Source organism: Myodes glareolus, chromosome 17, assembly GCF_982192425.1.
Source record: "Myodes glareolus chromosome 17, mMyoGla1.1, whole genome shotgun sequence".
In the NCBI taxonomy this organism is placed as follows: Eukaryota; Metazoa; Chordata; class Mammalia; order Rodentia; family Cricetidae; genus Myodes; species Myodes glareolus.
The window spans coordinates 67502058-67525697 of NC_142042.1; the positions used below are offsets into that span (position 1 = coordinate 67502058).

Consider the following 23640-nt stretch of genomic DNA (forward strand, 5'->3'; position numbering starts at 1 on the left):
AAAGCTTCTCTGCTTGTTTTTGCTGTTTTCCAAATGAGAAAGAGTCAAGAGGAGTGCTGTGTCTAATCTTCTGTTCCCATTTACCATTAGACTTTTGGGAAATTCTTTTTGGTCTGCCTCCTATCCACCTCTTACAACACAGACCTTGGGTCTCAGGGGGTGTTAGCTGATGACTTCTGGAGACACCGTTTCCTTTGTAAGGCTGTAAGGTGACTCAGGAAGGGAGTGCAGTACCTGGACCTGAGAAGAGTAGCCCCTCCCTCAGAGATCAGGGTATCAATGAAGATGGTTTCTTGAGCATCTTGGTGGAGACCCCCTGCATCCATACATGTCTTTGTATACATCTTCATTGGTAAACTCCAGTTGTCGGTGACTGGCTAGCATCCAGGTGCATCTTCCTTATGCATTCACAGTACTTCAGAAAGCTGGAGATGACGAGAAACTGGCCATGAAGGGGATTGCCTCAGTGGTCTCCTAAGGCCAATACCTGCACACTGGTGCCGGCTGAGGGTGGACAAAGGAACTGAGTAAGGACCCTGGGGGTTAGAGGATGCCCCCCTGGCCACATCTGGAGTCCTGCCTACACATATGAGAATCCAGGAGCCACAGGAGTGGGGCACAGCGGGACAGGAGAGGAGGAGGAAGAATATGGGGAGATTCTAGTCCCTCCCACTTAGAGATGCGGTCGCCATGGTGACTAAGGACCAGTGAGGTGGGATGGGGTTGGGGATGGGGGTGGGAGGGTGGCGGGAGGGTGGCGGGAAGGAGGCACTGGGAGACCGGAAAGCCAAGCCGCCTGGCATTCCACGGGGAGGGAAGCTCAAAGGCATCCCCAGCTCCAGGTAAGAAGCGGGAGAGCCGACAGACAGAACAGAGGGGCGGGCCATTGTCTGGCGCTGTCTCTGCCCTGAGGAGGGAAAACAGAGAAGTCAGACCATTGTGTGTAATGCTCAATGCAGCTTCCAGCACTAGCCAGACTGGGAGAGGGAACCCAAGAGGCACTGGCTAAGGGGTCAGGCAGATGGAGAGGGGTGGGCAGTAAGAATGCTGGAGACCTGCAGGGACAGGAAGAGGTGGGGGTGGTGATGGGGACATGGACTGGGGACATCCTTAGTGCCTTCACACGCGCGCAAGCACACACACACACACACACACACACACACGGGGGGGGCACTCAATCTATGTAAGTTGATTTGACTGGCTATAATCATGAGAGAAGGTCAGGGCCATGGGTAGAAAGGGGAACAGGAAAAGGATATTCCCCAAGACCCTGCTCTCCTAAGGGCGGCCCCTAAGGCTAGGAAGAAAAGGAGGCTGGGAAAACTGGACCTGTCAGTCACTGGTGAACCTGGTGGTTTCCCTCAGAGCAAGGCAGGGGTAGGGTTAGGAATCAACCTTCCAGAATCCCTCCCTCCTCATTCCTGCGTCCATTGTTGATCAAGTCCCACGGGAGGGAGCTACTCTCCTTTACGGTCTAGGGGTTGTGGGGAGGACTTGAGGGGACTGGAATTTGATGGGGGAGCTTAAGTTTAATGCTGTTATTTCTGGGGGCTGAATGCTCCTGGGGATTCCCCAGACTGAGCTCCAGGCCTTATGGAGAATTGAGTTGGGGGAACAGGAATGGGGCAATGAAGATGGTGTTTCCGTCTCTAGACCGCCTGCTGCCTGACGCCAGCCCTGGCTCAGATGCTTCCGGTCACTGGCCTTGGTTTCCTCATTTGTGTAGCAAGGGAGGGTGTGTGGCTTCCCAGCTCAGAGCTTCCTGGGAGCAGAACCTAATACATAATTTGTGGGGCCCAGCATGAATGAAAATGTAGTCCTCTTTAAAAGAAAACATTGAGGACTTTCAAGACGGCAGCAGCAAAGGAAGCCTCTAAACTTACTAAGCGCAGTCTCCCCTGAGGACGGGGTCCTATGTGACTGAAACTGTGAGGTTCAAGGGTGAGGGTGTGCTGCTGGGGCCCTGTGCCTTTCTCCCACCTGCCTCTGCTCTGAGCTTGACCTGAAAGGCACTGTGGAGAGAGAGTGGGTGGCACGGCGGGACAGGAAGTACCTGGGCTGAGATCAGATGGCCTCTCTTAGAGGAGGTTTCTGTTCCATCTGAGTCAGGACTCATCTCAGAGTGACTGGAGGATCTGAGAGTCCCTGATCCTCCCACCCTGATGCTTGGTTACTCCATCCATTGATCAGTTCCGAGCTAAGTTAACCCAGGCGGTAGGAGCCAGCCCCGACAGCGTCCCCGACCTGTGAAAGCTGGGAGGCCTGCAGCCCCACTGGCAACGCCTCACCCTGTCCAGTGGGAGCAGGAGGGCACTGGCTCCTGTGGGGAGCAGAGATAGGACAAGCACCAGAGCCGCTTCTCTGGCTCCCCCATTACGGCTCCTCCCTGTGACCCAGATAGGCCAATCTGTCCCCAAAGAGAGGCCCTGGGGTGATGGCTTCCCAAGCCTGAGCTGGAGGTCAAGGAGACTCAGAAGATGATGTCAGGAGGGCAGAGAGATTGGCAATCAGCGTCAGGGTTTGGGGGAGTCTTAGTAAGTTTTGACAGAACTAGTCCTCACAAGCGGTCTGTGTGAGCCCAGCTCCTGAGCCACGGCCGAGGATGGGAGCAGAAGGAGAGGCTCTCTCTACCAATGGATGCTGCTACCCTGAGCTGTAACTGGAAGGGTAGAGGTTGTCCTTCAGGGAGGACCATCCTGGCAGTGAGAAATGTGTTTAGGATGGAGATGGAATACTTAGTGGAGACAGAGCAGCCTGGGTCACTGTGCCCATCAACCTGAAGTCAGCTGACCGGGGTGAGTGGGTAGGAGCCCAACCACTCTTTATTGGCCTCGGAACCCTTGGTGCCTCATTAACCCTGCGTTACGAGGTCCTACTCTGAAGCCTCTGGGGAGGAAGAAACAGCCACCATTCCAGTTGGGCGCCTCATCGCCAAAGTGTATCCTATGAAGCATGAGCTCAAATGGGAAATTCTCGAAGTTCCCATTGGCCTGATGCTGCCCTAAGTGTGGGGAGATTGGTCTGCCGGTGGGCGTCCTCAGCAAAGTCACAGAGACAGACCTAAGATGGGTTTGTTGTTGCTGTTGCTGCTGTTTATTTGTTCTGAGGCAGGGTTTCTCTGTGTAGCCCTGGCTGTCCTGGAACTCACAGGGATCCACCTGTCTCTGCTTCCTGAGTGCTGGGATTAAAGGTGGGCGCCACCATGCCTGGCTTTAAATGTTTTATCTTTCAAGGATGTGAGAGGTTTGAAGGTTAGGCTCCTACAACTATTTCTCAGTAGGTGGCAGCAGGGGAACCCCACTCCAGGGTCAGTGAAAAAGAGGAATATGAAAGACAGTGTCACACTGAGCTGTGTTGAGCAAGAGGAGACCGCAGCTTAGGCTGGCTAGATCTAGCGAAAGTGATAGAGAGACAGGGGCATCACTGAAATGGCCTAGGAGAAACTCTTTAATTTCTGGATAGACTAAGCTGAGGGAGGAGGTGTGTCTCCTACAGAGCCTGTGAGCCTCCTCCTCCTCCTCCAATCTCCCCGCCCTGATCCACCATTCACCAACTTCCGCCCAAGCCAGGATCTGTCACAACTCGAGGTAGAAATTCAGGTTTCCCTGGCCTGGGACCCACAGCGGCTCTCGCAGGATGGGTGCCTGGAGTGCCGCGCTCCCATTCCAGCCAGGCTGAGCCTTCTTTATTTGCCTGAACCCCCTCCTTTGCCTTGGATGCTTCAGGGTTTGAACTTGGGACTTCTCAGTGTGACTGGCTCAAGGGTATGTGGGATGAGGTGGGCAGCTTGCTTTCGGTGGTTATGGGGGAGGGTGATGTGGAGCTCCAGGGAGCCAGACAACAGAGGCACAGAGACAAGGGGGCTGTAGAGTTTGGGAGCCTGCCAGGGACTCCTGCCCAGGCTACTCCCAGGAAATGCAGATGGCCAAGTTGGCAGATAATCTGGCATGCCCCTGCCCCCGAAGAAGAAGACTAGATAGGCCCAATTAAGCAAAAGTAGAGCCCCTGGGGGCTAGGGAAAGAGTAGGCTGCCTGCCTGGGTTGGGATGAGTAGCAGGCAAAATGTGTAGCCACAGCTGAGTGACAGGCCAGCCTGGGGATCTACCCTTTTCATTACAGGAACTTTATGCCCTTTATCCAGGGCCAGGAATGATCAGGGCTCTGGACTATGGGGGCAGGAGATGCTAAAGGGCAAGAGCAGAAAGGTACTCCTGGGTGTCGGGTGAGGTTTTTATAGGAGGAGACCAGAGGCACAGCATGGGCCACTCCAGGACCCCTATCTAGAGGGGAGGGGGAGGCAGCATTGAGGCTGTGAGTGGAATGGAAGCGAGACTCTGAAGGCCCTTCCAGAGAGGAACTTCTACCCCCTGGGGCTCTCCTATTGGCCCTCAGGAAGGGTGTGGTAAGCACGGCTCACCCAGAAAGTGCCTGTTTCCCCAGAGCCATCTGGTGACAGTCTCTGTCTGGCCATGGCCCTGCCATCCCCGGGCCAGGACCCCTGGAGTCTCCTGGGTGGTTTTTTCTTCCAACTGCTCCTGCTGCTGTCACTGCCACCTGCTACTGGGACTGGTGGGCAGGGGCCCACGCCCAGAGTCAAATACCATGCAGGTAAGTGCCTGGTAACTGGGAGGTATGCTAGTGTAATAAAGATGCAGGGGTCGAGAAAGGGGAAGGGGCTGTCAGAGGGAGGGCAACGGAACGGAGAAACAGAGATGCCAGGGAGCAGTGGAGGCCTGGGAGAAGGAAGATCACTTGAGGCACAAACTGATCTGAAAGGGAAGACATGGCTGCTGTTACCCTGCTTCTGCTAAGCCAGTGATTTTTCTTCCTCTCCTCAAGGGTTCCTGTCACCAAGCAAGACACCTTAAATTCCTGACTGCTTTCAAAGCTAAAGCCCTTGCTAGATTGTCTATGGAACTAGTCATTCCAAGTCAACTACAGAGATCACACAAGGCCAGGCTGTGTCCATAGGATGGGCACCAGGAGAAGGCGCCAGCTCACCTTCTCAGTGGCTTCCTGCTGGGGTTGTGGGGCTGCTGAACCCTCTTATTCTAGGAAATACCCCAAGGGAAGTGTTACACACACACACACACACACACACACACACACACTTCATACACCATCCGTGTAGAAATTAGGCAGTTTTGTTCTCAGCTTAGCAGTCTTCTGAGGCAGAATGGCAAAGGAGATGAAGTGTCGGTGGTGGAAAGAGGGGCATCCCTAGGTGGATGGGAGGGCAGACACAAGCAAGACTGGGCTTCAAGGGAAGCAGGTGAGGCCTCAGGATGAGGAGGGCACAGGGTTCAGGGCAGGGCAGTTCATGAGTACCTTTCCCACTTGGTCTTCTGAGTCCTCCTGGTCCTAAGATTCCTTGATACCAACATGGTAAGAAACAGGCTGTGTGCATCTAACCAAATGTGCAAATGAGGGGGGGCTAAAGTGCTCACTCCTCCTGGCTGATGTGCCAGTTCAGCGAGAACTCACACACTCACACACGTGGAAGTGCACACACGCTACCACACTAGGCAGTGAACGGGCCCTAGTGACCAACATACTTAGCCTGTCCCAGTGGCATTGAGGCATGCCCACACTGCTGGGCTCGAGAGGGAGAGGATGAGGCCTTTCTGATCACAGTGGGATTCCCCTGACAGAGCAGGAGCAGGGAACAGGGGAAGTGGAGGTGGCAGGGGTCCGTGACTATGACACGCCTTGAAGCAGACAATAGTCACCTCTGCTGCTTGTGACTGAGAACCCTTTAATGTGTCTACCTGTCAGCTGTTCTCCTAGCTCGCCTCACTGCAGCCCCGCCAGGCCTGAGAATGCATTGTCTAACTCCACTTCATTTCCTGTCTGTGTCTTGAGCAGGCTTCCCCACTGCCCCCAGCCCCAGGCTGTCACGACCACAGCCTTGGCACTCTTCTCTTCTGGGGACTCAACACACAAAGCACAGATGTCTGCTGCCGGAGGCTCAGGGGAAAGGGGGCTACTGAGGCCTGCCGCCCCTCCCCCACCTTCTCTCAGGAGTTGGTTGCTGCTCAGTTTCTCCTCATTCTCTCCTTATCACTACCCCCCAACAGGAGATGGGCACAGAGCCCTCAGCTTCTTCCACCAAAAAGGCCTCCGAGACTTTGACACGCTGCTCCTGAGCGCTGATGGCAACACTCTCTATGTGGGAGCTCGAGAGGCCATCCTGGCCCTGAATATCCAGAGCCCAGGAATCCCCCAGCTGAGGAACATGGTGAGGAGGCTGGAGACTAGGGTCTGACTGGGAGTAAGGACAGCTCTGCTTCATGTGAAGAGCCACCTGCCCCTCCCTGACTCAGCAGGGACAGGATGGAAATGCCCCTGCGGTCTCACTGTTTATCGAGGCCCTGAATACCGACTGAGTAACATTAGCTGCTGAAATGGCTGATACGGAAATCACTGGCAAAAGAGAAAAACATTGACTCAAATCAGTGACTCAAACAATCTGATGTGCACCTGCCTACTAGAGAATCCTTGATTCTCGGGCTGTCATCTCCTAACGACAGCAAGACGAGGGAGAGAGGGCGGGGAGGAAGGCCTATGGCATGGACTCTTCCTGGTGTGTGGTCTCTTGGCCATCTGCGCATATGGGGTACGGGTTAACATTGCAGAGTCCTGGACTAGGAACGTAGTTCTGCCGCAGAGTACCTTGCCTGGAGTGCGGAAGGCCCTGAGTTTGATATCTGTACCTCTATGTGGCTATCTAATGGGTGGCTCAGGAGCCAACAGTTTGCCCCAGGAAACGTGTGGGTTATAACCACTGCTGTGTGTATGCCAGGCACTTACGCATGCCATCTAACTGCAACCACTGGCAGCCCGTGACCTGAGCCAGAGTGCATAGTTGGTTGGTTGCAGAGTCTAGATTTGAACTCTGATCTGTCCGGTTCTGCCACAGAGCCATGTCCTAATAGTATGGAAGCTATAGTTCCAATCAAATTGACGTTGTGACTGTGTACCAGAACACCACTACCTACCTTACTGGTGTTTTTACACCAGAGGTGGAGAGGGGATGGTGACTTATAGAGAAACCAAGACACCAAGACCTCATTTCCTTTCATCTGCTCCTCCTAACTCTTCACTTTAGATACCCTGGCCAGCTAGTGAGAGAAAAAAGGATGACTGTGCCTTTAAGAAGAAGAGCAATGAGGTGAGTGTAGTGTGTGCCCAGGCTGGGCCTCTGGTTACAGAAGCCTGGACCTGAGGCCATCATGGGCAACCTCTGCCCATGCGGGTGACCCCATGGGGGAACAGCCTCTTAGACCCCGGGAGGGAGTTTGAGGTGAGATGCTAGGCAACTTGGTTTCTCTGCTTCCCCCTAGACAGAGTGTTTCAACTTCATCCGTGTACTGGTCTCTTTCAACACCACCCACCTCTACGCCTGTGGGACCTTTGCCTTCAGCCCTGCTTGTGCCTTCATTGTGAGTTCTCTGACGCCCGCTTGCTCACAGGCTCCCTCTTCTCACACCCACCCCGGCCTATAGCTTTGGGAATCTCTGGTCCCTGAGGACCCTCGTAAGATTCCTGACCCCAGACCAATGTCCCTCTCTGTGCCTTGTACACCTCATCTATGAGATGTGCGACCCTGGCATTCTGGGCTCCCAGCCTCTTCCCCCCTCTAGGAACTCCAAGATTCCTACCTGTTGCCCATCTTAAAGGACAAGGTCATGGACGGGAAGGGTCAAAGCCCCTTCGACCCGGTTCACAAGCACACGGCTGTCTTGGTCGGTAAGTACCAGGCCTCCCAGACCAGACTAAAACTTGTCTTTTCTGGCCACTCTGAGAAAAGCAAGGCACGACAGTTGTCCAAAGAAAATGACGGAGGGAACCAGGAGCTTCCGAGGGCAAAATCAGAGGGAGAGCCAGAAAACCCAGCCATTAGCTCCTCCTGAAACTGTCCCCAGATGGGTGCAAGGAAACCCGTGTGGGAAGACAGCAGGCCTGGTCGTCCATAAGTCACCAGGGGAGCCCTGGGATTCAGCCGCTTGTTTGTCCACTGTACTCGGGCGAAGGCCTCTCCTGATGCTCTCCACATTGAGCCAGGTACTGAGGGGATACAAGGAAGTCATGTGTCTCTGCATGGACACAAAGCATCTCAGACTTCCCACCCTGACTTTCTACAGGACATGGCCATTGTCTTTTAGCAGACTTAAAAGATATGCAGGGACCCAGGGTGTGGGAGCACAAGACAGTCATATTCGGAAGGACCAGAAAAAAAGGCTCCACAGGCAGTTGTGGCTAGAGTGATGTAAGGGTGGCCTGCTGTGTGTGTGGAGACAGTATGAGCTCGGCTTCGGGGTTCTGCAAGAGGGTACAGGATAGGAGGAAGGCATGTCTGAGGAGGGCAGGCAGCCTCCCACATACTTGCTTCTTCTTGCTCTCCCTGGTTCTAGATGGGATGCTCTACTCTGGCACCATGAACAACTTCCTGGGCAGTGAGCCCATCCTAATGCGGACACTGGGCTCCCAGCCTGTTCTCAAGACTGACATCTTCCTCCGCTGGCTGCACCGTAAGGCCCTGACTCCAGTCAGTGTGAGCTTGGGTCTGTGGTTTGCTTTAAGTCACCCAGCTCTCTTTGGAAAAATGAATCAAAGAAGTACATGCAGCTGACTGGGGTGATGCACGACTTTAATTCCAACATTTGGGAGGCAGAGGCAGCAGCAGGTGGACCCTGAAGGGCGGCCAGCCAAAGCTATAGTGAGATGCCATCTCTAAAAGAAAGAGTACATACACGTCTCAGCAGTGGAATGGGAGCATCCTGATGTTCTGTCTCCTAAGCCCATCTGTCCTGCCCCCACAGCGGATGCCTCCTTCGTGGCAGCCATTCCATCTACCCAGGTCGTCTATTTCTTCTTCAAGGAGACAGCCAGCGAGTTTGACTTCTTTGAGGAGCTGTACACATCCAGGGTGGCTCGAGTCTGCAAGGTCTGCCCCTTGGTCTGGTGGAGGGCTGACTGCCAGGGAGCCAATGGGAGCGGGGAGAGGCAGGTGCAGGTCCACGCGTGAAAAGGCCATCCCCGTGACTCCCCTGGCTCCCCTAGAATGACGTGGGAGGTGAAAAGTTGCTGCAGAAGAAGTGGACCACCTTCCTGAAGGCCCAGCTGCTCTGCACCCAGCCAGGCCAGCTGCCATTCAACATCATCCGCCACGCGGTTCTGCTGCCTGCCGATTCCCGCATCTATGCAGTCTTTACCTCCCAGTGGTGAGCAGCGGGTCAGGGAAAAGGGGGCTCCAGGATCCCAGGGAGGCGGGACCTGGAGAAAGCTACTTTATACACTGCACTTTACATAGGAAAGCGTTTGAGCCTTCCAAAGGTGTTTGGCTGCAGAGATCCTGCTGCCTTTTATGCATCAGGAGAAACAAAGTACAGAGACTAGCTTTACTTTGCCTACTTCCAAAGTTTACAGAAGGCAGACACTAAAAATCAGCAATATGCCCAGCGTGGTGGTGCAGGCCTGTAATCTCAGCACTTGGAAGGTAGAGGCAAGAGGGGAAGGGTATTGGAGGTCAGTCTGGTCTACACGGAGAGAGCTTGTCTGCAACAAAACATCGATGAAAAAGCTAGACTGGGTGGTGAGAGAGGAGGTTCGGGAGCTCAAGGACTAATGTCTCTGAAATAAGCAAGGACTGTGGGTGCAGCTCTGCTGGTGGGGGGACTTGCCTAGCGTGTACAAAGACCTGTTGATTGATAGTTTACTCTTTTGGCTTTTTGGGGGGGGCCCAACACCCAGATCCCAAATGAATCACACATGGAGGCTTATTCTTAGGCCCAGCCTTGGCTTGACTTGTTTCTTGCTCGCTTTCCTTAACTTTACACTATCCTGTCTACCCTTTGCCTCTGGGCTTTTTCCTTTTCTTACTTCTGTAGATCTTACTTTCGCTCTTACTCTGTGACTGGCTGGGGGGCTGGCCCCTGACGTCTTTCCTTGTTCTCTCGTAGCTCCTCCTGCTCTTCAGTTCTCTCATTTTTCCTCTCTGCCTGCCAGCCCCGCCTAACCTTGCTCCTTCCTTGCTATTGGCCATTCAGCTCTTTATTAGATCCTCAGGTGTTTTAGAGGGGCAAAGAATCACAACTTCACAGAGTTAAACAAATGCAGCATAAACAATAGTAACATACCTTAAAATAATAATCCCCAACAAAGCCCTGATCCCCAGACCTACATAAGGCAGAGGTAGTGGGACCCGAGATGTGGGGTAAGGAAAGGCTCTCAAGAGGGTCAGACATTCAAGGTCGTTCTCAGGTGCATAGTGAGGACAGCCTTGACTACTGGAGAATGTCTCAAAAACAAACGAACAAACAAAACTCCCATCAATTAGGTAAGGAAGTGGAAATAAAAGGAAATCACCCGCAGGTAGGGAGAGGATCTGTGTGCCACAAATTCTATGGCCATACTTGCCACAAATTTTTCTCCAACTTCTTAGTGGCCAGGGCCAAAAGGGAGGCTGCTATGGCTGAAAGAAACAGGAAGGCCTTGCTCACAGACCAAGAAAGGTTAACTGACTTACCAAACCACAGCCGTGGTCTGCCATCACCATATTTAGGCACCTGTCAACAATGTGCCAGGAAGCAAAGGTTTCTGGTGTGCAGGGTCTGGTGAAGTGAAGGGCAGGGCTGAGAGTCCAGTGTGTTACAGAGTGAGAGGCCTGTTGGTTCAGCAACAGTTCAGTTCCCAAAGAACTAGCAAAGCTGTGGCTCATTCTCTGAGGACCAAGAATCTAGGGACCTTAAAGAAGGCTACATGTGACTCCAACCTGAAGCCGGTTCTACCACTCTTCCTGTGGACACAGCCTGGGCAAGACAGGCAGGGGCCACCCCAGGGCCTATGCCTCAATTAATCCTCATTAGGAACAGTCATATTTCAAATCCTGTGATGGGCTTCTAGCCAGGCCTTAATTCAGAGCCAGGGAACCCTATGGGACTTATCATCAGCAAGGGAAAAGAACCCTCCAGCGCTTGGCCTGTCTCCTACCCTCCAGGCCTGCTGGGATTCCACTGAGCCCTACCAGGGCTGGAGGGGCAGTGATTGTAAAGTGGAAGAACTCGTACTGAGTGCTCTCTCGGCTCTGGCTATCTTCAGGCAGGTTGGTGGGACCAGGAGCTCGGCCGTCTGTGCCTTCTCTCTCACCGACATCGAGCGTGTCTTTAAAGGAAAGTTCAAGGAGCTGAACAAGGAAACTTCCCGATGGACCACTTACAGGGGCCCGGAGGCCAACCCGAGGCCAGGCAGCGTGAGTACTGCATGCCTGTCCCAGAGCCTCCCAGAATACATGTAAAAGCACCACCTTGGCATAGTAAATGCCCACACACCAGCCCATGTGCCGCAGATATCCGATGTTGCCCTACGTCCAGAACGGTCACCAGGGCCACCTCTTTCCAGTGCTAAGTGAACACCAGATGCCTGGCTATATCTATCGCCAAGGAATTAAGAGCGCAGGGGCTGGGTGCTAAGCACGGTCCTAGGCAGCTCCACCCACATTTTGTTGTTTTCAGATTGGGTCTCACACAACCCAGGCTGGCCTCGAACTCCTGATTACCCGCCTCCACCTCCCAAAAGCCTGGATTTCAGGCACGCGCCACCATGTCCAGTTTTTCACAGAATATTTTCCTGTAACTTTTTTAAGCTCTGAATTCTGTGTGTGCATATTCAAGAGTCAAACAGGCTGAGTGCCTGGTGTATGCCTGTAGTCTCTGCACTCCAGTGGAAGCAGAGGCAGGGCGATCACTGCTAACTCAAGGCAAACTCAGGCTGCATAGCAGGATTCTATCCCAAAGAGGGCAGAATGGGTAAATAAACACAAAATCAAGGAAATCTGCCGGACTGGTGCTGAACCTCCACTCCCATCCAAGGCTGGCCTCAGACTCACCCCCCACCTCAACACCAAGGGCCAGGGTTAGGGAGTGCCCCCCTCCAAGCTTCCTTCCTGCTCAGTGTCACAACCTTGGCAGCTTGAAATCATTTTAAAGGCCGTGTGCATCTTGGAAGTTAGCAAACTCTGCAAATCAGCTTTTCAGTCCCCTCCTTCCCAATGTCCTGGTCTGAACCTCTGTGTGAGCATTGGAAGATATGGTTTTTTCTTTTCAGTTCTGAGAATCAAACCCAGGGCCTCGCTCACGCCCAGCAGGTGCTCTAACACTGAGCCACACTCACACTCACCACCCCTAGTAATTTTTTTTAATTATTTTTTTCTAGACAGGGTTTCTCTGTAGCTTTTAAAATTAATTATTTATTTGTTGTCTGTGAATGCGTGTGTGTGGGTGCACATGTGCCATGGTGTATGTTTTAGGAGGCAATTTTAGGAGGTTTATTTCCTTCTGCCATTGTCAGCTTTACCTCCTGAGCCCTCTCACCAGCTCCCATCATAGTAATTTTGGCAAGATTAATAATATATATTAATATATCCACAGCTGAGCCAGGTAGTAAGCCACAATTCCTTTTCCTCTTCATATACTTTTTTATTTTCCTGGGGTTAGTAGTTATCCTAATCTTTTTTTGCTGGCTTTTTCTAAGCTCTTAGATTCATTTCAACCTCTTCCTGACCTCAAGTCAGGCTGTTGGCTCTTTAAATAATTCCACTCTCTACAAAAGCCTGTTGGCTGCAGCTGAGACTGCTGACTTCCTCCTCTTCCTGGAGAGTCCCTCAATCACTCTCCAGTGACCAATTTTCTGTTTCTTGCATGCTTACCAGGGCTGCATCTTCCTTTCTTGTTTCTTCCCCCGCCTCCCCCTCCCCCTCACCGGCACTCTCGTTTGTTTTTTGAGACAGGATTTCTCTGTGGTGTAACAATGTAACAGCTTAAGCTGTCCTGGAACTCGCTTTGTAGACCAGCTGGTCTCAAACTCCTAGAGATCCCCTGCCTATGCCTCCCGAGTGTTGGGATTAAAGGTGTGGGCCACCATGGCTTTATTCCCTCTTCTTTCTTTTGAGATAGACTTTTTGTAGCTCAGGCTGGCTTTGAGCTCTGTGTGGTTGAAGATAACCGTGAATTTCTGATCTCCTGCCTCTATCTTGAGCACTGGGCGTGTAAACAGGCACCATCAGGACCGGTGTCTGTGACCTAAGGCTCCCTGCACGTTAGGCAGACATTCTACTAACAGAGCTGTCCCTACCCTCTACCTCACCTCTAACTACCTCGTTTTAGTAGAAGTCATACTCTACAGACTCTGAGAAATAAAGACAGAGGCAGCTGAAATTTTGGAGATGTTAGATGCTGAAAACCACATTTATTCCACTCTGTGGTTAGCGGTTCGGCTAGGAATATGTAACTTTGGAACTGGAACTATTTCCTGCAAACTTTGAAAGACTCACTGCTTCAGGTTTGTTTGTTTTTCGAGACAGGGTTTCTCTGTGTAGCCCTGGCTGTCCTAGAACTCGCTCTGTAGACCAGGCTGGCCTCTGCCTCCCGAGTGCTGGGATTAAAGGTGTGCGCCACCACCAACAGGCAAGGTTCACTCTGTTACCTGTAACTTCCTAAGCTGTGTGGGCACCTAACCCTTTGGATGGAACTTGTTTTGTGTCACTGAACTCTCATAATGCTTAAGTTATGTATTTGTTTGATTGTTTGCTTGTTCTGTGTGAGAGGTCAGAGGTCAGTTTACAGCCCTCACTTCCCTCCTTCCATTAGGGAGAGAGCACAGGTCATCCTCAGGCTGGGCAGCACCTTCACCTGCTGAGCCACCTGCCGGTCCCTGGCGCTCTCATGGTCACCCAGTGGACCACTTTAGCCAGGAACTTTTATTTATTTTCTTCAGTTCTAAGAAATATTCTTGTGTTCCTCATCTCAGTCACTGTTCTATTGCTGTGAGGAAACACCATGCCAAGGAAGCTTAAGAAAGAAAATGTTTAATTGGGGGGCTTGCTTACGGTTTCAGAGGCTGCCCGATGAGTCCAGACATGGGCACTGGATCCCCTGGACCCGGAGTTACAGATGCTGTGAGCCACTATGTGGGTGCTGGGGACTGAGCTCAGGTCCTCTGCAAGAGCAGTTAAGTACTCTTTACACTGAGCCATCTCTTCAGCTCCCTTATTTTAATTTAATTTTTTGAAATAGATTTTGCTATGCAACTCAGCCTGGCTTCAAAACTGCAATTCTCTTTCCCCTGTGTTTCAAGAGTAGGGTGACAGACATGCACCACCACTCACACTGTTAGACTTCTCATAGTCTAGTCATTCACAGATGACATAAAGGGGTTTTGGTGTGTGTCTGTATGCACACATGTGTGTGTGCATGCATGTGTGTGTGCATGCAAGTGTGTGTGTGTGCATGCATGATAATGGCCAGAGGTTGATGTTCTGCTTCTTCCTCAACTGTTCCACCGTCTTTCTTTTCTCCTCTTCCTTTCTTTCTCTCTCTCTCTCTCTCTCTCTCTCTCTCTCTCTCTTTCTTTCTTTCTTTTTGGCTTTTCAAGACAAGGTTTCTCTGTGTAACAACCCTAGCTGTCCTGGAACTTACTTTGTAGACCAGGTTGGTCTCGAACTCACAGAGATCTGTCCGCTTTTGCTTTCCATACGCTAGGACTACTATGTCCAGCCTTCCATCTTGGTTTCTTTTTTGTTTTGTTTTGTTTTTGAGACTGATCTCTCACTGAACCTGGAGATCATTGATTGGCTGGATTGGCTGGCCATCAAGCCCTAGCCAGCACTGGAATTACAGGCACACGCTGCACCTGGCTTTTAAGGGGTGCTGGGGACCCAAACTCAGATTCTTATGCTTGCATATTTATTGATTAAGCCATCTCCCCAGCCTCTCCCCCCCCCCTTTTTTTTTCCAGACAGGGTTTCTCTGTCTATCCCTGGCTGTCTTGGAACTCTGTAAACCAGGCTTGTTTGAACTCTGAGATCTGCTTGCCTCTGCCTCTAGAGTGTTGAAATTAAAGCCCTATCTGGCTACCCAGCCCTCAAAATTTAAAAATGTGGTTTGTTTACTTGACTCAAGATCCAAATAAGATCTACAAATTGTGATAGATTCCCCTCCCCAGCTTGATTTTTCGAGACAAGAGTTCTCTGTGTTGCCCTGGCTGTCTTGGAACTCACACTGTAAACCAGGGTGGTCTTGAACTCACAGAGATCCGCCTGCATCTGCTTCCAAAGTGTTGGGATTAAAGGTGTGCGCTACCACTGCCCTATTTATTTATCATGTATACGATTTTCTGTCTGCACATGTCCCTGCAGGCCAGAAGTTGGTAACAGATCTCATTACAGGTGGTTATGAGCCACCATGTGGTTGCTGGGAATTGAACTCAGGTCCTTTGGAAGAGCAGTCAGTGCTCTAAAGTGCTGAGCCATCTCTCCAGCCCCTAGATTGTTTTTTAAAGTCTCTTATCATTTATACTTTATTTTTTTTAAGATTTATTTTTATAGCTAGGTTATTTATTTTTGTTTATGTGTATGTCTGTGTGTATGTTTCTGTGTATGCCACATTTGTGCAGGCACCCACAGAGATCAGAAGAGGGTGTCAGATCCCCTGGAGCTGAATGCAGCACAAGCCTCCTCTCTCCTGACATCTCTCCTGCCCCGCTCCCTTGTCTTGCTGTTAACTTGTCTGTCTTATAGAGTTGTCCAGTCTATATCCTAGTGATGTTTCTGTGATGTAGTTTATCTAGGTGTGTGTGTGTGTGTGTGTGTGTGTGTGTGTGTGTGTGTTGAGACTGGGTCTCAGGTAGCTCAAGCTGTTCTTGGACGTTCACTCCAGCTAAGGATGACCTTGACCTCCTGACCCTCTCGCTTCACTTCCTGAGTGCTGGGTTTTCCGGCTTGAGTCACCAGGCTAGACTTGGTCAGAGTCAGCTTGGATTTGCAGGTGAGTGTTGCTACCCACCCCTCCATTGCGCTATGAGGCACCTGCCTGTTCTCACCTGAGGTAAGGACTCCTCTCATTTCAGGAATGAGATAACATCCTCCCTCTCTACCTAGGAATGAGATTTTCTGTGACATTTTCTTCTCTTTGAATTGTTTTTGTTTTCTTAGGTATTTCTGCTTTTCCTCTCCCTCTTCCCTATCTACACCTCTTTCTCTCTCTAGTTAAAAAAATGGGGCCTGGAAAGATGTCTCAGTGGTACAAAGCAGTGGCTTTGGGGCTGCTCTTCCAAAGGCCATGGGTCTGATGACCAGTACTCACATGGTGGCTTACAACCTTCTGTAACTCCAGTTCTAGAGGTTCCAACACCCTCTTCTGGCCTTTCTAGGCATGCACAAAGTACACAGATGAACATATAGAAAAAACATCCTTATACATAAAGTTAAATGTAAATAAAAATAGTGTGGGGTGACAGGGAAGTTTGGACCCCAGGTCTCTGTTATGTTGCCCTGGCTGGCCTGGAACTTGCGTAAACCAGGCTGGCCTCAAAGTCACAATCTCTATCTTTTCCATTCTGGGATTAAAGGCATGTATTAGCACACCTGGCTTGTGTGTGTGTGTGTAGAGAGAGAGCGCCTTACTTTGTAGCCTAGCTGGTCTTGAACTCACAGCAAACCTTCTTTGCCAGACTGGAGTGTGCGTGTGTGTGTGTGTGTGTGTGTGTGTGTGTGTGTGTGTGTGTGTGTGTGAGAGAGAGAGAGAGAGAGAGAGAGAAAGAGAGAGAGACCATACCTGGTTTTGTCTTGGATTTGTGTTATTTCCCTGTGTGGTTTAGTTTCTGTCTCTGTTGTAGTTTTACCCACGAATCTGGTGTTCCTTGGCTGTGTGCACTTACATACATAAAATGCAATGGCTTACGCCTGTAATCCCAGCACTCAGGAGACCGAGGCAGATTGAGAGTTCAACGTCAGCCTGGGCTATGCAGCCACATCCTGTCTGGAATTTTAGAAAGTGTGAGAGTCTGGAGACGTGGCTCAGTGGTGAAGAGTGCTTACTGGTGGGGCACACCTTTAATCCCAGCACTCGGGAGGCAGAGGCAGGCAGATCTCTGTGAGTTCGAGGCCAGCCTGGTCAACAAGAGCTAGTTCCAGGACAGGCTCCAAAGCTACAGAGAAACCCTGTCTCGAAAAACAAAACAAAACAAAACAAAAAACCCAACAACAACAACAACAAAAGTGCGCTTACAATTTTTGCAGAGGACCTGAATTTGGTTCCCACCAGCCATGTCAGATGGCCCGAGGGCATCTGAAACCTCTGGCCTCCACAGGCCCTGGCACTCGTGTGTGCACGTCCACACATATACACATAAAGAAAAAGGAATAAAATGCAATATTTAAAAATATTTTTAAAAATATCTCCATAGCAGGAGGAAAGAATAGGTACATGTATCCTTTGCCGGCTTAAAAGCAGGATAGAGATGTTGTTTAGATGTGGTCACGTCACTTGACAGGTGAAGAGTTTGTGGCTCAAAGTGGTGAAGTCACTTCTGCTGCTGCACCCCGTAGTAACTGCACTCCACGGCTTTTAGGTGACAGTGGCTTCAGGATGATATTTTTGGATCGGAAGGAAAATTATCTTGAGCAAATATGCTCTCCAGTTGACAGGGCCTCCAGGAACAGCCGGTCCACCACCCTCAAGCATGAGTGAAAAGGGGGGGTTCAGAGTGGAGGAGGAACTCCCCCAAGTCACGAAGCAAATTCATACAAAACTGCCACACCACTCTTCTCTGTCACTGACTCAGCACTTGTGCTGGGTGCCATGCCTGGGACCACAACACGGCGTGTTTGTCTGAGGAGCCTTTGCCCTGCTCCATGCCGGTATTGATGCAGGCACTGAAGAGCAGGGCAGTGGGAACAGCTAACACGGTGCTCAGGGCCTGCCCGCCCTGCCTATGTTATTAGTGCATTTCAGCCCGGCAGGGAGCCTGCGGGTACTGGGCCTGAGTTTTAACCTCACCTGGAACTGAGTGTCCCGAGGAAAGGGCGAAGGAGAGAGGGGCGGGGGCGGGGGGTGCAGCCATGTTTGCGCTGAAGGGAGCCTGCCAATTGACACGATCTGCTTCCTTCCTCCTCTAGTGCTCCACAGGCCCGTCCTCGGACAAAGCTTTGACCTTCATGAAGGACCATTTCCTGATGGATGAGCATGTGGTAGCAAGGCCCCTGCTGGTGAAGTCTGGTGTGGAGTACACACAGCTTGCTGTGGAACAAGCTCAGGGTCTTGATGGACGCAGCCATGTGGTCATGTACCTGGGCACATGTGAGTATAGGGTTCCAGAATATTACCTGGGATGAGCAGAGCAGGGGCTGTACCCAGGCTGAGGCAGGGAAGCCTTTGAGTTCATCCGCGTCTTCAGTTCATTCATTTAACAAGTGTTTGGGGTGTGAACCCCCGCTGGACTCTGGAGACACAGTGGAGTAGCTGGGCCATCCGGTCTCTAGCCTTTCTGAACTTTCAGGCTGCTGGGAAATACACACTGCACCTCCTCTGGTCTTAGGAGAGTTGCCTGTCTTCTGGGAGAAGCCATAGCAGGGGTGGGAGGGGTGAGCAGGTAGAGTGGGGAGCAAGAACTGAAAGGGCCATCAAGGGTGCTCTGAAGAAGGAAGGAGCCAGGCCCTTACTTTTGTTTGGTTGTTTTTGAGAGTACGTTGCCCTTGCTGGTCTCAAACTTAACTGTGTACATAGCTAAAGCTGACCTTGAACTGATCCACCTGCCTCTACCTCCCAAGTGCTGGGATTACAGGTATATCCTCCATGCCTCAAGTCTGCTTTTATGTGGTATGCAGATCTAATTCAGGGCTTTATGTGCTGCAGGCAAGCACTCTACCAGCTGGGGTGGGTTTTCAGCCCTGTCGTTTTTGAATAGACAGAAAAGATTAAAAGAAGCCATTGGAGAGGGTGACCCAAAGATGGAAAGAGAAGAGACACTTGGCAGGTGGCTGGGCTGGGAGATAAGGCAGCTGGTGTCTGAAAGCTTCTGTGTCTTCTAGGAGACAGGAGAACCAGGGTCAGGAGCTAAGAACGAGGGTGGGCTCAGGAGAGAGGGCTGGATCTAACATTGGTTCTGGAAAGACAGGGACTGTCGGTTAGGGGTGTGGCTAGATTGCTTAGACGTTGAGGACACAGTGCTTTACAGGGAGAAAGCCACTGGCTTCACTCACTCTTCCAGGCTGTCTCTGCTACACCTTTGCTGAGCATACCCCAGGAAAGACACAAACAAGGTTTCCCATGCTGTGGAGTGGGTAGAGACAGACCATAACTGTTATGAATAGGAACACTGCATGGAACTTTAGCTACAAGGTTAGAAAATCAGGTAGAGCAGAGTAAAGGGGGTCCCATCAGGGGAGTCTGCCTTCTTAGTGACTGGTCTCATTCTGATACTCAGGGGAGGTAACAACTTGGTGCATCTCTATCTCTGTCTCTATCTCTGTCTCTGTCTCTCTCTCTCTCCTTTCTTTCAGTTTTTTGAAACAGATTTTTTCTGTATAACAGTTCTGGCTATCCTGGAACTAGCTCTTGTAGACCATACTGGTCTCGAACTCACAGAGATCCGCCTGCCTCTGTCTCCTGACTAAAGGTGTGCACCACCTGATATTTTATTTCATTTTGAGACAGGGTCTCACCATATAACCCTTGACTGGCCTGACACTCACTATGTAGACCAGGCTGGCCAAGAACTTTATAAAGATCTTTCTGTCTCTGCCTTTCAAGTGCTGGAATTAAAAGAATGGACCACCATGCCTGGTCCTTTTGGATGTTGTTATGTGTTTTTTTTTTGTTTTTGTTTTTTTGTTGTTGTTGTTTTTGTTTGTGTTTGAGACAAGGCCTCATTCTATAGTCCAAGCTGGCCTGGAACTCATAATTCTCCTGCTTCGGATTTCTGGGTGCTGGGAAGCTGCAACCATTAAAAGAGTTGTCAGAAGCAGGGCTTGGTGTTGTGAGCCTGTTACCATAGTTACTTGAGAGGCTGAAGCAGGAAGATTACTCTTACTACAGAGTAAAACTCTGTCTCAAAAAGTAAAAAGAGGGCTGGGAATGCAGTTCAAGGGGAGAGCACTTGCCAACATGTAAGAGGCCCTGAATTTCAGCCTTTGCTTACCCCAGTACATACCTATCACACACGCACACACTCACACACACACACGCAACACACACATGCACACACTCACACACACATTCACACACACACACAGAAAGAAAGCTTGCTGGGCAAGTGTGTGAGGCCGTGAGGGAAGCCTCCACGTTCTCTTTGTCCTCCCAGCTACAGGATCACTGCACAAGGCTGTGGTACCTGAGAACAGCAGCGCTTATCTTGTGGAGGAGATCCAGCTGAGTCCGGAACTGGAGCCCGTTCGAAACCTGCTTCTGGCCCCCTCCCAAGTGAGAACAGACCCGAACAGAATATGGTCTTTCTGTGGGGATGAGCTGGGGAGCCTGGGCCAGGTCCTGGGGCTCCTGACCCCCTCCATTCTCTTCCAGGGTGCAGTGTTCGCAGGCTTCCCAGGAGGCGTCTGGAAAGTTCCTCGGGCCAATTGCAGAGTCTATGAGAGCTGTGTGGACTGTGTCCTTGCCAGAGACCCTCACTGTGCCTGGGACCCTGAGTCAGGGATCTGCAGCCTTCTGTCTGGCTCTGCCCCGTGAGTGTTGGTCCTGGATGGGGGCTGACCACTATCCACTGTGGCTTTCTTTACACAGTTTCTGCCACTATTCCTTCCCGTCAAGGGGCACCAACGCATTCACTCCCAAGTTCCACACCACTGCATCCAGTTCTGGAAGGTGGCCTTTGCAGGGCGGCTTTCAAGGTGTTCTTGCTTCCTTCACCTGGTGGTCCTAGCCCTTCTTCCCTTTATCCTCCCTCCCCCTTCTGCTCCCACTTCTGTTTGCTCGCCTTCCTTCTTAGGAGCGCCTGGAAACAGGACATGGAACAAGGCAACCCGGAGTGGGCGTGTTCTCGAGGCCCCATGGCCAGGAGCCCCAGGCGTCAGAACCCCCCTCAACTTAGTGAGTGTGGGCTGGGGGAGGTGCCAAGGATGGACTGTGGCTGGGAGGAATTCTGAGCTGGAGCCCTACTAGGATCCAGGTCGAGTGGTTGTGGGTTTGGTGTCTGCATTGGAATTAGGAATACTGGAGGCCTATAGCCACCCACACCACGCTGGGCCATGCACACACCAGATCTTGGGTGATTTCAGAAACTAAGGGTTGGACCTGGTTAGACGTTAGCTGGGAGAAAGACTAGGGGGAGGAAAGGAGGGTCTAGTTTGGAGTCTAGCTTGGAAATAGAGAAGGGATGAGCCTTGAGTTTGGGAGTTGAAATGGAATCAGAAGACAGCCGGGTATGGTGGCTCATACCAGTAATCCTAGACATCAGGATTGCCAAGAGTTCAAGGCCAGCCTGGGCTACAGCATGGGGCCAGATGCAAATAAGACTATCTCTCCCTCCCTCCCCCTGAATGTGCCATTCTTTGCTGCCCTCCAGTTAAAGAAGTCCTGGCAGTTCCCAACTCCATCCTGGAGCTCCCCTGCCCTCACCTGTCAGCCCTGGCATCTTACTACTGGAGTCATGGCAGAGCCACGATCCCAGAAGCCTCTTCTACCATCTACAATGGCTCCCTCTTGCTGCTGCCTCAGGATGGTGTTGGGGGCCTCTACCAGTGTGTGGCCACTGAGAATGGCTACTCATACCCTGTAGTCTCCTACTGGGTAGACAGCCAAGACCAGCCCCTGGCCCTGGATCCTGAACTAGCAGGTATTCCCCGGGAACGCGTGAAAGTCCCACTGACCAGGGTTGGTGGTGGAGCGTCCATGGCTGCCCAGCGGTCCTACTGGCCCCACTTTCTCATCGTCACCGTCCTCCTGGCCATAGTGCTCTTAGGAGTACTCACCCTCCTCCTGGCTTCCCCACTGGGAGCGCTACGGGCTCGGGGCAAAGTTCAGGGCTGTGGGACACTACCCCCCAGGGAAAAGGCCCCATTGAGCAGGGAACAGCATCTCCAGCCCTCCAAGGACTATAGGACCTCTGCCAGTGATGTCGATGCTGACAACAACCATCTAGGCACTGAAGTGGCTTAAACTGAGGGCATAGATGGGAGCTGAGCAGGGAGAGCCCCTGGTCTGGTGCCTGAGTATGGCACAGTGCCACCCTGACTAGGGTGAAGGCTTTCCTGCTATTGCGTGTCACCTGCAGCACCCAGTAGGGCCTCCCCTAGGGGACTCTCTTCTGTAAGCACATGGACTGTCTGCACACCTGTGCCCATGCCAGGACGGGAAGAGCCAGACAGACCCTGAGGCTGTAGCTGTCCAGGATTCCATGGTGACACTCCCGAGCATCTGAGCAAGCTGCAAACTTCATCCTGGAAGCTGCCACTCTGGAAGCAGCTGCTTCTTTGAAACACCAGGCCTTCCTTCTCCTGGGGTCGCCAAGATTCTTTGGGAGCTGGCCCCTTGTACTTCCCTTACCAATCATGCCCTACTGCTTGGGAAGTCTCTTCTGAAGTCTGAGCACCTTCTTGCTTCAGTTTAAACAGGTTGTTACTGTCTCTGCCCTGACTGGAATGGCGGGCGTAATCTGAGCCTTGTTCTCTTGTCTAGTGTGGCTGACCCCTTGAATTCCTCCTTCCTTGTCCCTTTGTTTTGGGATTCAGAAAACTGCTCGTCACAGACAATTTATTTTTTATTAAAAAAAAGATACAAGCTTTAAGCAAGGCTTATGATGTGCTTGCTGTCTTTGTTGTGGTCGAGTTCCCACCGGGGTAGTCTGTGTGGAGGGCGAGGTTTTCGGGTGGGCTCTGCAGCTCCCGCCTGCCAGCCCCAGCCTGCCCCAGGCAGGGCTAAGACTGTGTGGACCAGCCTCAACTGTGCCTGCTAGACACTGGCTGCCACATCTGCTGTCCCTCGGGACTCCTACGCTCATTTCATCACTCATCATGACTCTGGTTCACTCTGCCCCACCCCCAACCTGGCCCAATGCCTCTGCACTGCTGACAAGGCTCGCTCTACCCACACCTCCACACTGCCGGGAAATCACACTCCGGCCTGCAGCTGAGGCTGCCTACCCTCTGTCCTCTAGTGGAAGCTCCCAGCAGGCCCCCACCTCACCTACCTGGCTCCCTCCTCTTGACTACAGGTGTGCACACATGCAGTGAAAAACTACCTGTGATCTCAGCACTCAGGAGTCAGAGGCAAGAAACGCAGCAGCTGAAAACCAGTCTTGGCTACATAGTAAAACTGAGGCCAACTTGAGCTGCAAGACTCTAAAAACACCAAAACCAAAAAGTCATTAACTGTCCCCATAACTCTACCTCCTCATCTACTCTTGGTTTCCCTCTCCTATGACCATTGAACAGTAAAGAGGGTCCACCATAGTCTCCCTTTGTCCCCTTCCCAAGTTCTCTTTAACCCCTGTGATGCAGCCCTCCCTACACCATTCCGTCACCTGAGATCGACCGTTCTGCCTTAACAGCAGAGCAGCCTTGACCTCTGCTCAGCCACCGCCACAGCTGCCCCTTCCTCACAATCTTCTACTATAGAGTTTTTAACAAGCTTTTAGAGCCAGTGAGATGTCTCAGTGACCAAGGCACTGGCCACCAAGCCTGTTTGACCTGAGTTCAATCCCTGGGACCCACACGGTGGACTGAAATCTGGGCTCTCTGCGTGCTGTGGACCTATATGAACATACTCATAAATAATAAATGTAATGTAAGAATTTGTTGTTTTTAATTGTGGGGGCTGGAGAGACTGTTCAACAGTTAAGACTGCTCTTCCAGAG

The 23640-nt window shown here is 51.6% G+C and overlaps 1 protein-coding gene across 4 annotated transcripts; it reads left to right on the forward strand.

Annotated features, from left to right (window-relative positions):
* The first annotated feature begins 769 nt into the window (after nucleotides 1-769).
* On the forward strand, nucleotides 770-22572 carry Sema4a (semaphorin 4A). Of its 4 annotated transcripts, XM_048454675.3 has the most exons (16): nucleotides 3460-3764; nucleotides 4441-4608; nucleotides 6078-6238; nucleotides 7109-7171; nucleotides 7344-7442; nucleotides 7644-7749; nucleotides 8415-8531; nucleotides 8823-8947; nucleotides 9064-9224; nucleotides 11101-11251; nucleotides 17954-18134; nucleotides 20137-20255; nucleotides 20355-20512; nucleotides 20776-20876; nucleotides 21352-21621; nucleotides 22135-22572. In XM_048454675.3, the coding sequence occupies exons 2-16, from the start codon at nucleotides 4470-4472 to the stop codon at nucleotides 22158-22160; spliced, it is 1977 nt and encodes a 658-aa protein (XP_048310632.3). In that variant the 5' UTR covers nucleotides 3460-3764; nucleotides 4441-4469; the 3' UTR covers nucleotides 22161-22572. The 4 variants fall into 4 exon arrangements, with proteins under 4 accessions (XP_085534252.2, XP_048310622.3, XP_048310632.3 ...); XM_085678126.2 differs by lacking the exon at nucleotides 3460-3764 and adding an exon at nucleotides 770-842 and having other exon boundaries at nucleotides 21352-22572; XM_048454665.3 differs by having other exon boundaries at nucleotides 3454-3764; nucleotides 21352-22572.
* Nucleotides 22573-23640: the final 1068 nt, after the last annotated feature.

Excerpts from the sequence above, each read along its gene's own strand:
- Sema4a (XM_085678126.2), top strand. The coding sequence starts at position 4,470 with ATGGCCCTGCCATCCCCGGGCCAGGACCCCTGGAGTCTCCTGGGTGGT. Across the intron at positions 7,172-7,343 it reads TTAAGAAGAAGAGCAATGAG|ACAGAGTGTTTCAACTTCAT; the intron begins GTGAGTGTAGTG and ends GCTTCCCCCTAG. Across the intron at positions 11,252-17,953 it reads CCAACCCGAGGCCAGGCAGC|TGCTCCACAGGCCCGTCCTC; the intron begins GTGAGTACTGCA and ends TTCCTCCTCTAG.